We start from the raw sequence: 13,926 nt of genomic DNA, 5'->3' as shown, positions 1-13,926 counted from the left end.
CAGCAATAACGGTGGCTGAGTCTTGTGAAAGTGAGTTCATTTTACCAGCGAGAGGCACGCCCGCGCGAAGTACGATGCTTATGCGCATTCGAAGTGCACGCCTGAATCGGTTCTGCTGCTTTTGGAAATTGTGCTCGTCGAAAGATAGCGGGCTTCCACGACAACACACAGCCGAAAATAATTCACATGGTATACATTACACAAGAGCCACGTGAACGTGGCTGTATCCATATCGAGAGATGCAGTGCCGGTCTACTTGCCACTATTATTGTGTAAATCGTAATCTGCGACGTCCAAGAATTGCTGAGATATACCTCTTTGAGAAAAATTTCACTTGCGTACTGCGAGTATATTCTCCAAAAGACGTCAGCCCAATTTTGTTGTTGCCGCCTTTACACATACTGGCCGACACACATTCAGTAAAACTCGTGGGAATAAATATTTGTACATTTATATTGATCCCTCTGTTGACATACAGAGCAAGAACGCCACTGAATACGCATTATTAGTTTTTTTTTATACGATGTCCGCGTGCTTGTCTCGGAGCATTATTTCTTTCCAGGAGGATTATGTGAATCTTGCACGCAACTTCGTTAGCTATAAAACAGAGAACTTGCTCGGACCACTACTTATACCTACATTGCCTTAGACATGAAAGGTTGGGTTTTGACAGCTGGGCGTTTTACTAAAACCGTTTGAATCATTTCGACAATGTTTGCGAGGATTTGCACACAGTTGCGCGATAGAAATTTCATTTGGGCAATTCGCTAACCAAACACAAAATATTTCTCTGTTGATGATGTTTAAATGATTATAGAGCAACATATGGCAACGGAAATACAAATATATTGCAGTGCCAAACTGGAGCCGGCTGCAAAGATAGGTGTTTATAGGAAATAAAACATACACACGAGAAACGAGATAACACAAAGCAAACATATGTTTTGCCTTTCATGCCAAGGTCGGCTAGATAGGTTACGATACGTTGCTATATACGACCTCCCTCTCGTTGTGAGCCAAATGAACTGGCCAATATGCGCAATATTGATGTTTACTGCACCCCGTGTCTCCTCATTTTCGCACGATTGATGTTTTTCCCTCTCTATAAGACGTGGTTCGTAGTGAGGTGACAAGCCATCACGGGTGAGCACGGATGAAAAAAAATATGTGGCCATGGATGATTCGCAAAACAAAAAAAAAGAAAAAGAAAAGCACTTGTTTTGTTTAGCTCCTGCATAACCTTTCCCTGAAGACTGCCTGTGGCCCTTTAGCCTAAGAGCGCGCATAACAGATTAACCTTGCGACCGCCTGCAGCCAGAAACGATGTTTACGTCTTGATTAGCACTAACGTCATAAATCAGTGGCAGGGTGGCATGGTAACCTTGTGTCTAGCTTTCAATTTATTCCGGCTTGTGCGACACGTTCAACGACTTATAGCATCTCCTAAACTTCTCTAAAACGAGCCACTGTGTCAATGTCACGGACACTAAAAATTATGAAATAATGTGCAAAATAAAGAAAGAAACTAAAAAACTGCCTATTCAGGGTTTTTCAAGCTTCCACACAACCTAGAAGGCACGAAAAAGCTCGTAACAAGCAAAAGAAACGCAAGGAGGATAGTGGTCTTGTCTAGTCTCGTTGCCATGATAACATCCTCTCGCCCTCCACGCTCACGCTAGATAAAACGGACGTCGTTAAATGTTGATAGCGAAGCAACCATTGTAAAAATATTCAAAATTTACGGACAGTGTTGGTATATCTCAGGCGTGACCTGGTGAAGCGAACAGATGTAAACGTGTACTGCAACCACGATTACCTGAGTACTTTCCGAACACTGACGTGCATGCCGGTAACTTCGGAGCCGCATCCCTTAAACAGCCGATTTGATTAGGTGCATCTTGAATGGACCGAGACACTTGGTTATCTATCGATCAGCCTGTGGCTGCGAGTGCGTGCCGGGTACCACACATCCCCGTGGTGCGCATTTCCTTATGCTTATATAATGAGTAACGAAATAATCCACGAAGTTAACCAAGCCAGATTAACCGTGGTATGGTTTGAATAAAATCAGTCTTTTTGCTTCTTCGTCTTGAAGCTCTCAGTGAAGCGACCTAATTTTCATCTCAGTTCAAGATCAGGAACGGGAAGGCGAGTGGTAATGAACCGAGCAAGTAACAAAGAAAAGCGGAAATAGGCGAGCAAAGGTGATCGCTTCTTCTCACGCTCTTTTTGTCGACCCTCTCCGCGGAAGCAGGGACGACGCTCACTCTCCATTATGTATAAGAGACAACGCCGCAACCGCTAGTCGAGCAGTGTTTTCTTCATACGCTGGACCCGGAACGAAGGAAACTACCACTATGAACGGAGTAAGTGTTGTTTGCCCATGGTAATAACTCGGTCGCTTGCCCTTCTTGCCCCAAGCGTTCACCCTTAACCAGGTCATGCTTAAATTATGGCTATATCCAGGAAAGTACAAAAAGAATGTTTGGTTTCCTGGACATATCCAAGACTTTAGGTGGAGCCTGATTAAGTGTGTAAATATTCAACCTCACTTCCTCGCTACCCAACAATTTTTTTACCTATTTGAAAATCTACAGATAAAAAAAACAAAGTTTAAACATATTGAACGAAGTGAGCAACAGCGAAATCTTAAAGAGTACAGAACAGCTCTTCGATGCCTAAATGTCATGCTTAGATATGGCCTGGTATGCCTTGAGCCAACAATTCATATCGAAACGGAACCGAAATCTTATATTCCCGGTTTCAGTTATGAATCCTGGGAATGAAATATTCAAAGCGGCCACCGACACGCCAACTGATATGGGACGTGCCGTGTGTTCGGAATAGGCCGCTATAGACCCAAGCCCTCGAGAAACTCTCTTGAAATCGATGCGTGAGTTCACGCATTTCAAGACTCGTACGTGCGAGAGACGCTGTGCAGCGAGTATTTCACAGTGGGTTTCGTTTTCTTTGATGCTGCCGTACCTCGCGCTTGTTTAGCGGAATCCTCCCGCCCGTGCGTACCCGCCTTAGTTGCGCAGCCACGCAGACCTTGAACGGGGCGATATTGGGGCGAGAAGGGTGGATCGCTTCCAGGGCACTCCGGTTAACCTCGTGGCGAGATCGCGGGGACGCGTCTTCTGCGAATCGGTGTCGTACCAGGCAGGGGAACGTTCTTGAAATGAAAAAAAAAAGATTCACGTGGTCAGACGGCGGGAGATCTGAACAAACACCACGGTATGCGATGGCGTTGCGGGGTCATAAAACTACGTTTTTTTTTTATTTTCCCAGCTCGATTCTAAAGTTAACACTCGGATGGCATTGAATTTAGAATCAGTCGTGTTCCGGGCACTATGCAGTGAGAAAGAGAAAACGATTGAAAAAAAAGTTTGGCGGGATCGTACATGGCATAACGGGCCAAGATCAGAAAGCCGGGTACTGATAACCAGAATCTTTCGGGCAGTTTTGTTGTGACTTAGCGATGGCACTGAAGATTCTGTCACCACCTATTCAGTGGTGTCATTGGATCGCTGAGTGTGACATCATTTACAAAATGTTCCCAAGATAAGCGGGACGCATTCCAAATTCAGATGTTATCTATTAGAGTGGACAGATTGCTGATTTAAACGGGAACGAACGGAAATATTGAGAGCGGTGCCGTTTTTACGGTATTCTTAAGTTTATTCTTTTTTTATTGGTAATGCTAGGCAAAAAATATCTGTATAGATATTTGTAACATCTTCTGACAGCGGGAGTATGAAATGAGGGTAGGAGAGGTGAGGGATTTGCAACAACACAGCGACCAAATTGTTTACTTACCTTGAAGTTTAGCCTTATCTCAAGGAAACACATCACTGAGAAAAAAAAATTGCAAGTGTGCTAGTCAGTTGTCATATAGCCAAAGAGTACGCTGAGCACACGAATAAGTTTGTAAGTAGTGAACTAAAGTGTAAGTATAAAAAAAACGCAAAAAGTGAGTTGAAACTGGCTAGTTCTATTCATGTTTATCAACTATTCGAGAGCTAAAATAGCAAAACTAAATTATGTTCAACAAACAATGTATTGCACATTCTAAAAACAAAATTGTCCTGGCGAATTATCACTTGAGCCAACTCATTACTGCCTTTTGCAGAATACGCGTTTTTGAGCGTTGATTATCATGAGCGGGTGAGCTGTTATTTAATGGCTATGCAGAAAACACAGAACTGGTGAAAGTAGGTTTTAGGTGATTATTTGTGTTTTGTTTTGGAAAAGGGGAAAGTCTTACTTACTAGCATCATGCAGCAAATACGAGAAATAACACGTAGACACGGTATAAAAAAATGCTACTAAAAGAACCAAGAAAACCGAAGGAGGAAAAGAGAGAGGGGGGTTGCCATTGTTGGATACTTCACGTTAAACTCGGTACTTTATGACCACGTCTGGCGACGAAAGGTTCAAGGAAGCTCCGTGGCTACTTTCTGGCCACATTGATCTTCTGTCTGGGCTCATTTATCAGCAATGATGCTAGATATTTTCACATAATGTGGCAAGTGAGCCAAAATATTGCCCAATTACTTTATGATTTTTTCATTCTTGGCTGACTACAGCTTACGTTTTCCCTCACCCGTGGGCTGGTAAGCAGCGCTGTTTAAAGTGCCAACGTCTTCCTTAACGCCCATCAACAGTTTTAGGGAGTTAAAAAAATTCAACCAACCAACAAAAAGCCAAGGCTATGTAGAAAACACAGCCTAGTCCCAGCTTATTGACATGCTTTGGCCGCAAAATAACACACACAAAGTAAAGAAATACTAAACGACAAGCACAAGTGGTTGGAAGTGCAGCTTGAGCTTGTCGTTTGAAGGAGATGGAAGAGAAGGAATTGGAGAAGGAGATGGAGATTGAGAAGGAGATGGACATGGAGAAGGAGATGGAGAAGGAGAAGGAGAAGGCGTTTAGTGTTTCTTTACTTTGTGTGTGTGTGTTGTTTTCCGGCCAAAGCATGTCAGTAAGCAAGTACCAACTAGGCCAACAATTAGTATTGTTACAATATATTTCTAGTCCCAGCGATTGCTGAAAGAGTAGCGTTTCTGGAGCCTTCCTAAAACACTCTTGTTGCAACTGTACAAGTACACTTTCAAGATAGCCCTCAACGCCATAAATCATGACAGTTTTTGTGAAGTAAAAAAGCACCCACTACGCCATTATTCTTTTTTCAGAGTATACCGTGGCACCCGATACACACCGGTAGCACTTTGTTGAAGCAGTGACTGATGACGATGAAACATTTTTGAGCGTTTTGTAATGGGGCTGGAAGCATCCAGTTGCCCACTCTTTGCGCTATCCGCGTTTTGTAGTGCATGGCTGTTGCCTTACTCTTTCGAAACACTGCACATGTTTACGAGATTCCTTTCTAGACAAATTGGGCATGAATGAGTTATGTTTACGAAGGATTCCCAAGCACTGGAGTTGCTCTGTGGAAGAATTCGGGGCTGCCCCTCCGATTACCTGCAGATCGGAATCCCATTCCGTCCAAGATTTCTTCTATTATTATTTTGGTTTCTTCTTATATTGAACGATAGCGGTTACTAACAGCAGCGGTGGTAGTTGCAGAAAAATATGGCTTCAGAAACGGTTGATGTGTTTTCATAACAACTCTTGCTGTGATACCCTTTATTATGGCCACAAAAAGCACTGGCTTCGCCGTCATGGTTTCTGTGCGAAGCTGAGACAAATGATACATCCACCACCACACGTGACAAGGAACAGACTATTGCGTTTTAAGGACCCCTAGAGATTACTGCTCACCATATTTGGGGGAAATTCTGCCTTCAATGCTCGCTACAACGTCCATGAAGAAAACGACGTGGTCATTGAAAGATTTTATTTTTGTTGTGCGGCTTAGTTGCCCTTGCCACCACGGGGTGCCTGGCGCAACGGTGCCGTGCGCTTTGGCTTGCTAGAAAAATGCAGCATCAGCACTCGTGTGCATGTGATCACATCGAAATTGACTTGATACGCCAAAATATAATAAAGTAACTATAGACGCAGAGAAAACAACGAAATGAAGAGGCTGCAGTATATGACCCACAATGACGTGACTTGAACGTAATTTCTACACCTCCCCCCCCCCACCCCCCATTCTAAGCAACTTTCTGCGTGCTCGTCGTGAAGAATGAAGAGAAACGCTTGAATCAGTTGCAAAATACCTGCAACACCGCTCCTTCCAAACGGATAAGAAAAATAATTTGATCATTACGGAAAAAAAGCGTTGTATGGGCACATGAATTTTCGGTCGTACAACTCAGTAACACAGTCACCGGAAGTACATGCTTTAGAGCAAACTAGTGTCTATAAAACATGAAGCAAGTGAATTGCCAGGGCAACCAAGGGTGCACAATATTCTTGCGGTTCTAGCAAGTTGTTAGCAAAAATATAGATTAACTCTGCCATGATGGAACTATTAGGCAGCACCTGGGTAGCAGTAATCAATCAACTGTGCTTAAGACTAGAGACTGCGGCTTAGAGAAGCATTGTACTATTGCAGTGGGTCGCATTTACGGACGGGTGCCCTTTAAACCATTTACATAAGCAGCTTCAAGCACAACCGATCACGTAGCACAAAAATCCGACACAGCACAGGAGCAGGGACTAAAGCGAGCGCTTACTTCCAACTTTTTGTCAAATATTTGCGCTACGTGAACAGTTACGTATTACCAATATACTCAACTTTATATTCTTGATTCAAGCAAATTTCCCAACGTTTGTATGTGAGTATGAACACAAACGTGTTTTTGAAACAAGGATTGTCATTGAAATTTCATATGCGTGTGTTCTGTTGTCAAAAGCTATAAAAGAAAGCTAACCTCGAATTCTTTTTCTGTTACTTGTTGCAACAGGTACTAATTAGCTAATTTTACAGCTTCACGCCTGCCTGTTTCTGGCCCTAGTCTCCAGCGCTGCTGCTGGCTACGTCCGCGGCTCCCTGCTCAGGAATGCCGCTCTCGGATACGGCTACGGAAACTATGCCACTGGATTGGGCGGTTACGGTGGCTATGCCCTGGGTCACGGCTACGGCTACTCCGGGCTCACCGGCTCCGGCCTTGGTTATGGTGGCGTAAGCTACGGTGGTCTCGGCTATGGTTATGGAGGCCTTGGTTATGGCTACAGCGGTCTCGGCCGCACCGTAGCCGCTGCGCCAGCCGTGACTCGCACGGTGTCTGCCTATCACGCTGCGCCAGCTGTGTCCGCTGTGCATACTGCTCCATCTTACGCCACCTACGCAGCTGCCCCGGCTATCACTCGCTACGCTTCCTACGGCGTGGCTCCATCCGTGGCTTCCTACGGTGTCGGCCTCGCTCACACTGCCCCAGCTGTCACCGCAGTCCACCATGCTCCAGCTGTCGCCTCCTACGGCGTCGGCCTTGCTCATGCTGCCCCAGCCGTTGCCTCCTACGGCGTCGGACTCGCTCACGGTGCTCCAGCCGTTGCGTCCTATGGCGTTGGCCTGGCCCACGCTGCTCCAGCCGTCGCTTCGTACGGAGTTGGGGTTGCCCACGCTGCCCCAGCGGTTGCCTCCTACGGCGTCGGCCTGGCTCATGCCACTCCTGCCGTAGCATCTTACGGAGTCGCGCACTCTGCCCCTGTTTATGGTTACGGAGTCGGATCGCTTGGTTACGGCTCCGGTCACTACGGCTACGGTTACGGCCTCGGCAGCTATGGCCTGAACTACGGCTACGGTCTTGGCTCTCCCGTGCAGTACTCCAGCCTCATTCACAAGAAGTGTAAGTACCACCGGACGTCCAATTGCAGTTCATTGTCACATCTCAAGCCGGCATGTCAATGTTACGCACTAACGAAGTCGTATACCTTCTTTTCGAGGTGGTCACCACTGAACGCTCAATTTAAATCTTACCACAATGACCTAAAATTCTTCATGAGACGAAATTATGTATTAGAGCTTCAGAATTCTTACATCCAAAACATTCAGTTTATTCAGAATACGGTGAGGGCTGACACAAACCGCAAGAAAATCAACCGATATGAACGCTGTCTCATGCATCCTCTGCTAAATGAAGAACTGTGGACTGTTTAATCATATAACTAAACACACGTCTTCATATCTTCAGTCCAGTCTATTTCTTGTGGGAGTTTTTGCACTTGAAAGAGGCGTATGCGACACGGATGGTCATATTATGCGAACAGCCAGAAAATGAAGTCTGTAAAAATTTTGTTCTGGCTGAGTGAGAATTATTGTACGCTTTTCGTAATTCTTCTAAAAATCATGTGCAGCAAAACAATGCTGCGATTCTTAGCATGCTTCATAACAGAAATGATTCAGTTTCCCCAATGATATGTAACATTTTGTTACGGAAAATTCTGACTATTGTAATCTTTCTTTCTCTTTCAGAAATTATTCATCACGAAAGAATCGGCATGAACATCTCCCTATTACGTCTTTGGAAGCTATGGAACCGGCGTTTTACTACGCTCATCATTACCTGCGAATTCTCAATAAAAATGTTATGAGATTTGGAATGTTAACACGTTTCTATATTTGTCTGTACGGCTTTCCTACCAAGCTTTACAAGTCAGCTTCTTCATTATTGAAAATAAATACTAAATTAAATTTAACAAATTTCGCCGTACAGGAAAAGCAGAAAATCAAACCACTTTATTACTGTAGTTCTTGCTGAATGCGGATCATCCCAATTAGCTTCGACATATAAAAAAATGCGGAGTGTTTCTCGCTGAAGTTGCTGCTGATATAAGCTTACTTTCCTATGCGCAAAGTTCCTATTTAGAGGGAGGGGGGCGAAAGTTTGGCAAAGCCTCCCCCTCCTGGTTACTTCCACGTATGGGTCAGACTACTTCGCCGGCACGCCTCTTTAGGTGTCTAGGCAGAGCTGCTCTGAGTATAATTCTCGACTGTCTCACAGAAAGCCAGGGTTGAACTCAAATTGGATTCTGGACAATTTGTATTCATTTCTTTGTTTTTCTCAATTCGAGCGATAACGAATACGTGCGATGGGGGCAAACAACTACGGAATTGGTAGGATCTCATAAAATATTTCGCAGTAAAATACCGGTAGCTTCTGAAGGCTACTATAGGTGCTTTGTGTTCAGTCGCATGCAAAAAGATTAGCCTTAAAGGGGCCCTGAAACACTTTTTTAATTATCATAAAATTAATTTACTGGAAATGCGTATTGCCTAAAAAATCAACGCCGCAAAAGTGTTAAGAATATGTCCAGTACGAACCGAGTCCCAAAGATTTGTCACACGATTCAATCGCATTCTCTCTTTTCTCGTCCCGACGAAAGCGCCCTGGAAGCTAAGCAAGAAAGGATGGGAGGGGCAAACAAAAACGTCATGCGGGCCTCCTGACCTTTTTTTTTCTACGAATGCGCGAGTTATCAGTGTGATCACGCGTGCACGCTTGGACAAGTAGCGCCCTCCAACGGAAATCTCTGTAACGACCAAGCGCGCGATGTTCAAATCACCGAATGGCTGATAGATGGGCGTACTTTGATAATTTATTGTCAATTCCAGGCCACGTGCAGCGCTCTAATATTTAGCTCACGTGTTGGCGGCAGCTTCTTCTACCGATCAGCAGCATTTTCTGACAATGCCCACAAAGTGTTGCAGGTCCCCTTTAAAATGTAGGGTACAGCTGAAATTGGCTGTTGCCATCAGAATTATTAGTTATGTAACACGCCTTTGTGCAAGTGTAATGTTCTTCTGCTGATAATATTTGTAACTAGCTACTTCGCCACACTGTCGGAACGGCCTGAATTATTGCAGAAAAATTAGGCATTTCTGAAGATCTTTATAAAGGTATGACTCATAAGCAGCCCAATATCAAGGACAATTACTGGCATAGTCATAAACACAAATGCATAATGGTGCTCGCCATACTTAAATAAAAATTCTCTAGGAGTACTATTATTTCCCTTCTTCTCCTAAGGGGTCACTTTTGCATGCTTTCGTTTGAATGCATGTAGAAAAAAAAACTACCGATATTCGTCGGAAGCATCATCCCCACGCTAAATTGCTTGTTTTTACATATCGGTATTTTGTCTAATATTTCATACTGAGCTCTGAAAATTTTGTGATAGTAGATGTGAAGCTCTGTAATAAAGTTTATGCCAGAAATTTCGTTATCCGGTGTATGAGCATGAGGTATGTCTTACACCGATGTACTAACTGCTCGTTTTTTTCCCTGCCCAACCCCTTATTTTCTTCTATTAACTTTAACAATTCACATAATTTACATCATTCCTTCCAGTCAAGTAGTCTGAAGAAGTCTGAAATGATTCCCTGGTCCCTGCAGGTGTTCTTTCAAACTTTTAGTTAATGCCATAGAGTCACAAACTAAGTGGCACACATTAAAAAGGCAGTTACGGGCTATTGGCGGTTGTATTCAGGAGAGAACATCGATACATGTTCGGCGACCAACTCTGGGGAAAATGTACAGGACAGCGACCTCAGCCTAAGCTTGAAAAAAAAATTTTGCCTTCGTCCCCGTAAAAACAAAAAAAAACGCGAATCAAAGACTTTTCAAAATTTATGAGAAAAGAAACCCCAAAATATATACACTGTCGCAAAACTCAAGTCAGCACGGAGCACATTTTAACAAAGGCGTACGACGCTCGCTGTCTGCGTAAATTCCCCATGACTGGTACTAAATTGTGATTACGTATTCATTTTCTTTTGCTGTGTCTTTGAAGAATTTGTAATGTATTGCAGCTATTGCAAACAATATTTTTTCACACCTAGGTTTAGAAAGTTGTGATTGATGCGCACCGAACACCCAATCAAATTAATCGCCTGAGCCCTACTACACATCCACGTTACACAATGTGGAAGTGGGTGGTTTGAAAACTCAATTCAGTGGTTGAAAACTCAATTCATGAAAACTCAATCAGACTCCCTGATTTAAAGCTGCTTAAAATCACAGAGTTTAGGAAGACACCTTGCACCGGTCTGCTAACGATTTTTAGGGCCTGCCCTGCCAGCTCAGTGATTTAGTGCAACATTGTCAAGACCATTTGAGAGTCTCTTTAAGCAGTGCCGAGCTGAGCAAGTCTGCAAGGTGTGAAATTACATTACAAGTTGATTCCTTTGAATGGCCTTCATACCACACCCTTTTTCCCTAAGTATGAATGAACATGTAGAAACGATGCTCACACCATCAAACAATTCTAAAACGCCATGATACTGTGAACGATAGTCCAGTGGGGCTGAACGTTTACTACTAAGTCTAAGTAAGGTAAGTTGCCTCCGATATTTGCCTGGTTTTCCGGTATTGTGTTAATGTGTGCCCTGATTAAATTTATGTAAAGCTCTTGTCTGTACAAATAATAAAGGGGTCAGTAACAATCGAAATAATTTGTCTTGATAGAGCTTCGAACATTTAAATAGTTAAAATAGTTTTCGGGAAAGTACGCGTCACTGCTCTTGCCCGGAAAACCTAAATTCACAGATTCCTGTACCGGCATGGGTAATACTGCTACTGACAAAATGTAGCGCGACATTCCCTCGTTAGAGTTTCAGAATAAAGCTTTACACCATTGTACTTTATATACAGCAGTTCCTGCGGGATGGCAACGCCTGCACATTGATTTGCACAGCGTGCGTCATCTAGTGAGAGAAAGTAGAACGCACATATATATCCCACGGCCTCCAAGATTAGCCTGCGGCGCGCCGTTGCTACTGCCGTCCCATTTGCACACAGAGTGCGTAATCGGAGGAGGGTTAACTACTCCCGCCGCAGCACGGAGGCGCATGCCCCCAAGGCTATCTTGCCGTGATGTAGGCACGCGCAGAGGACGAACGCGTGGCAATCGCAGCTCTGTGCGACGCGTAATAGCATATCGCAGCACGCTTGTGCCTACTAAAGGAAAAACGCCGCTCACTGGTGCAACTGCGCTATTGGCTGTATAGATCCCAAGCATACTTAGGACTACGGCGAGAGGCACATTGCCGAAAAACCATTCGCTGATGCCATACGTTACGTTTCTTTTTTTTTTGCTATACGCATTGGTGATTTTTTCTCGGGGACGATTTACAGCAAGAAACATAAAAATGGAATAGGCATGAACGCTGGTAGGTCGTTCTGCGCGTTGTACTGCGGTTGTTGTTTTTTCTGTTTTTTTTTCCTAGAAATCCTCCAGAGCTCGTCTTTGTTTTCTCGGTGCAGCTTCCTGGTGACATCTGCTTTTCTGAATACTTGCACTTTCAATCGGTTTATCGTCCCTAAACCTGACAACCTGCTTGGCAGCAGCTCATCGCTAATTTGCGTTGTAAAATCAACTGTCTCTTGCTTACCTTCATGAGCTGAAGCAGGTGCACCTAGTTCCCCACATCCTACGACCACAGAATCTTCAGACACATATGTGGGCACACTGCCTAAGCGGAGCTTGTGGTGATTGACTTGATTCCTGAAGTGCTTCTTCATTCAACATGCTATCTTCGCACTGTAAATGCAACCAGCAGGCGACAGTTTTCGAATTGTTTGTGCTGTTTTCATTACCATGGCCTGGATCACAGGCTGAATCACTACCACCTGTGGAAGTAGATGTCGTTTCTACAAAAATCGCTCTAATCTTCTTCCTTTTGGGGCTGCCGTGGTTGCATGTGGCTGGGTTATTTTTCGAACATGCTCGCAATACAGTTCTTCAGACGGCGTCCCTTTGTGGATAACAGAGCATAATCTCACTACAAAAAGTGATTGCTGCAGACAACACTGCTAGTGTACTTGTCATTTGGCCAAAAAATATTTCCTTGGTATCGATTTCAGACACGCTTGGCGAGGATCATCATTCGAGGGAAAATCATGAAAACTGATGCCAAGTCATTTTTTTCTGTCAAGTGGACAGAAAAGTACGCAGCACATTAAGCTGAAACATGAGGAAATAGGAAAGGTTTTGGAGCGAAGCTTCACTTATGTTATTTAATCATGCTTCAAGAATTTGATTTCATCAATAATTTAATTATAACACTACCTATGCCTAACAACCCGGACTTGCAGAAAAACATAAAACATCGAAAAAAAATTGCCAAGAAAAATCCAAAACGTCTTGACTTCATGAAGATGAATGAAAGAGCGGAGCTGTTGAATGCGGGTACGGGCAAATCTATTGTGGCGTTAGAGTACACAATTTTGTGCTCTCATTAAGGGAACCAAAGCACAGCGTCTTTGTAGAACAACAGGAATGAAAGAGAGGAAAGAAGAGGCACACGACCGTGGGAAGAATTTTTATCAGCTGGGGTTCTTCAAACTACACGGGCATTTAGCATGCTGCCTCCATCCAAGTCCGTCTCCCACCAAAAAGAAGAAAACTTGCGACTTCCATCAAATGGCGGCGAATCCAAGGAGGTTACACTGATAACCCTCTTGGGTGACACACGAAACAGTACAACTTAGATTTCTTATACGTGCGCCAAAACGTGGCTACACAAACCTTCAGCTGTCGCTTACATGTGAATGCGCTGGCTAAAAAAGAAAAAAAGAAAACAAGAAAACACAGAAATGAAAAGAGAGATGGATGGGGGGTGACATCAGGTGGTTCCTGCACTTGAACTTAACTATACCTACAGGAGCCTCCAGCCTACCATAAAATGAACCAACAAACAAACAGCGATCTTTCTGTGTTACCCACGCAAAAAAAAAAGAATTCTCGGGAGTTATCTACATCATAACAGCTCAGCTGAAGGAATTTCGCTTGAAGTGTGAGAGACAAAGCTGTTTTTCAACGCAGTAGCATACTTATAGTTTTTGAGCCAAAGAGAACTGTGAGGAATGTAGCATGCCGCAGTACTTTTGTGGTTGTGTTAGAATTACTAAGACAAGCTCTTTGACACTATCACGATTGAAAAAAGAAAAGCAGCATAATTCATGATAATACGGGTTGCAGCGCGAGCACGAATGTGCTAGAAAAAACAGA

General features: G+C 43.8%; 1 protein-coding gene across 1 annotated transcript; it reads left to right on the top strand.

Annotated features, from left to right (window-relative positions):
* The first annotated feature begins 2,215 nt into the window (after nucleotides 1–2,215).
* LOC119172655 (uncharacterized) lies at nucleotides 2,216–8,523 on the top strand. Its single transcript, XM_037423810.2, has 3 exons — nucleotides 2,216–2,366; nucleotides 6,902–7,763; nucleotides 8,390–8,523. Coding segments are annotated over exons 1-3 (873 nt in total). The 5' UTR covers nucleotides 2,216–2,357; the 3' UTR covers nucleotides 8,392–8,523.
* The last annotated feature ends 5,403 nt before the right edge of the window (nucleotides 8,524–13,926 follow it).

The sequence above is a fragment of the Rhipicephalus microplus genome, chromosome 3 (genome assembly GCF_043290135.1).
Source record: "Rhipicephalus microplus isolate Deutch F79 chromosome 3, USDA_Rmic, whole genome shotgun sequence".
NCBI lineage: Eukaryota > Metazoa > Arthropoda > Arachnida > Ixodida > Ixodidae > Rhipicephalus > Rhipicephalus microplus.
Note: the sequence above shows the minus strand (reverse complement) of the source record. Positions and strands in the feature narration are given on the sequence as shown.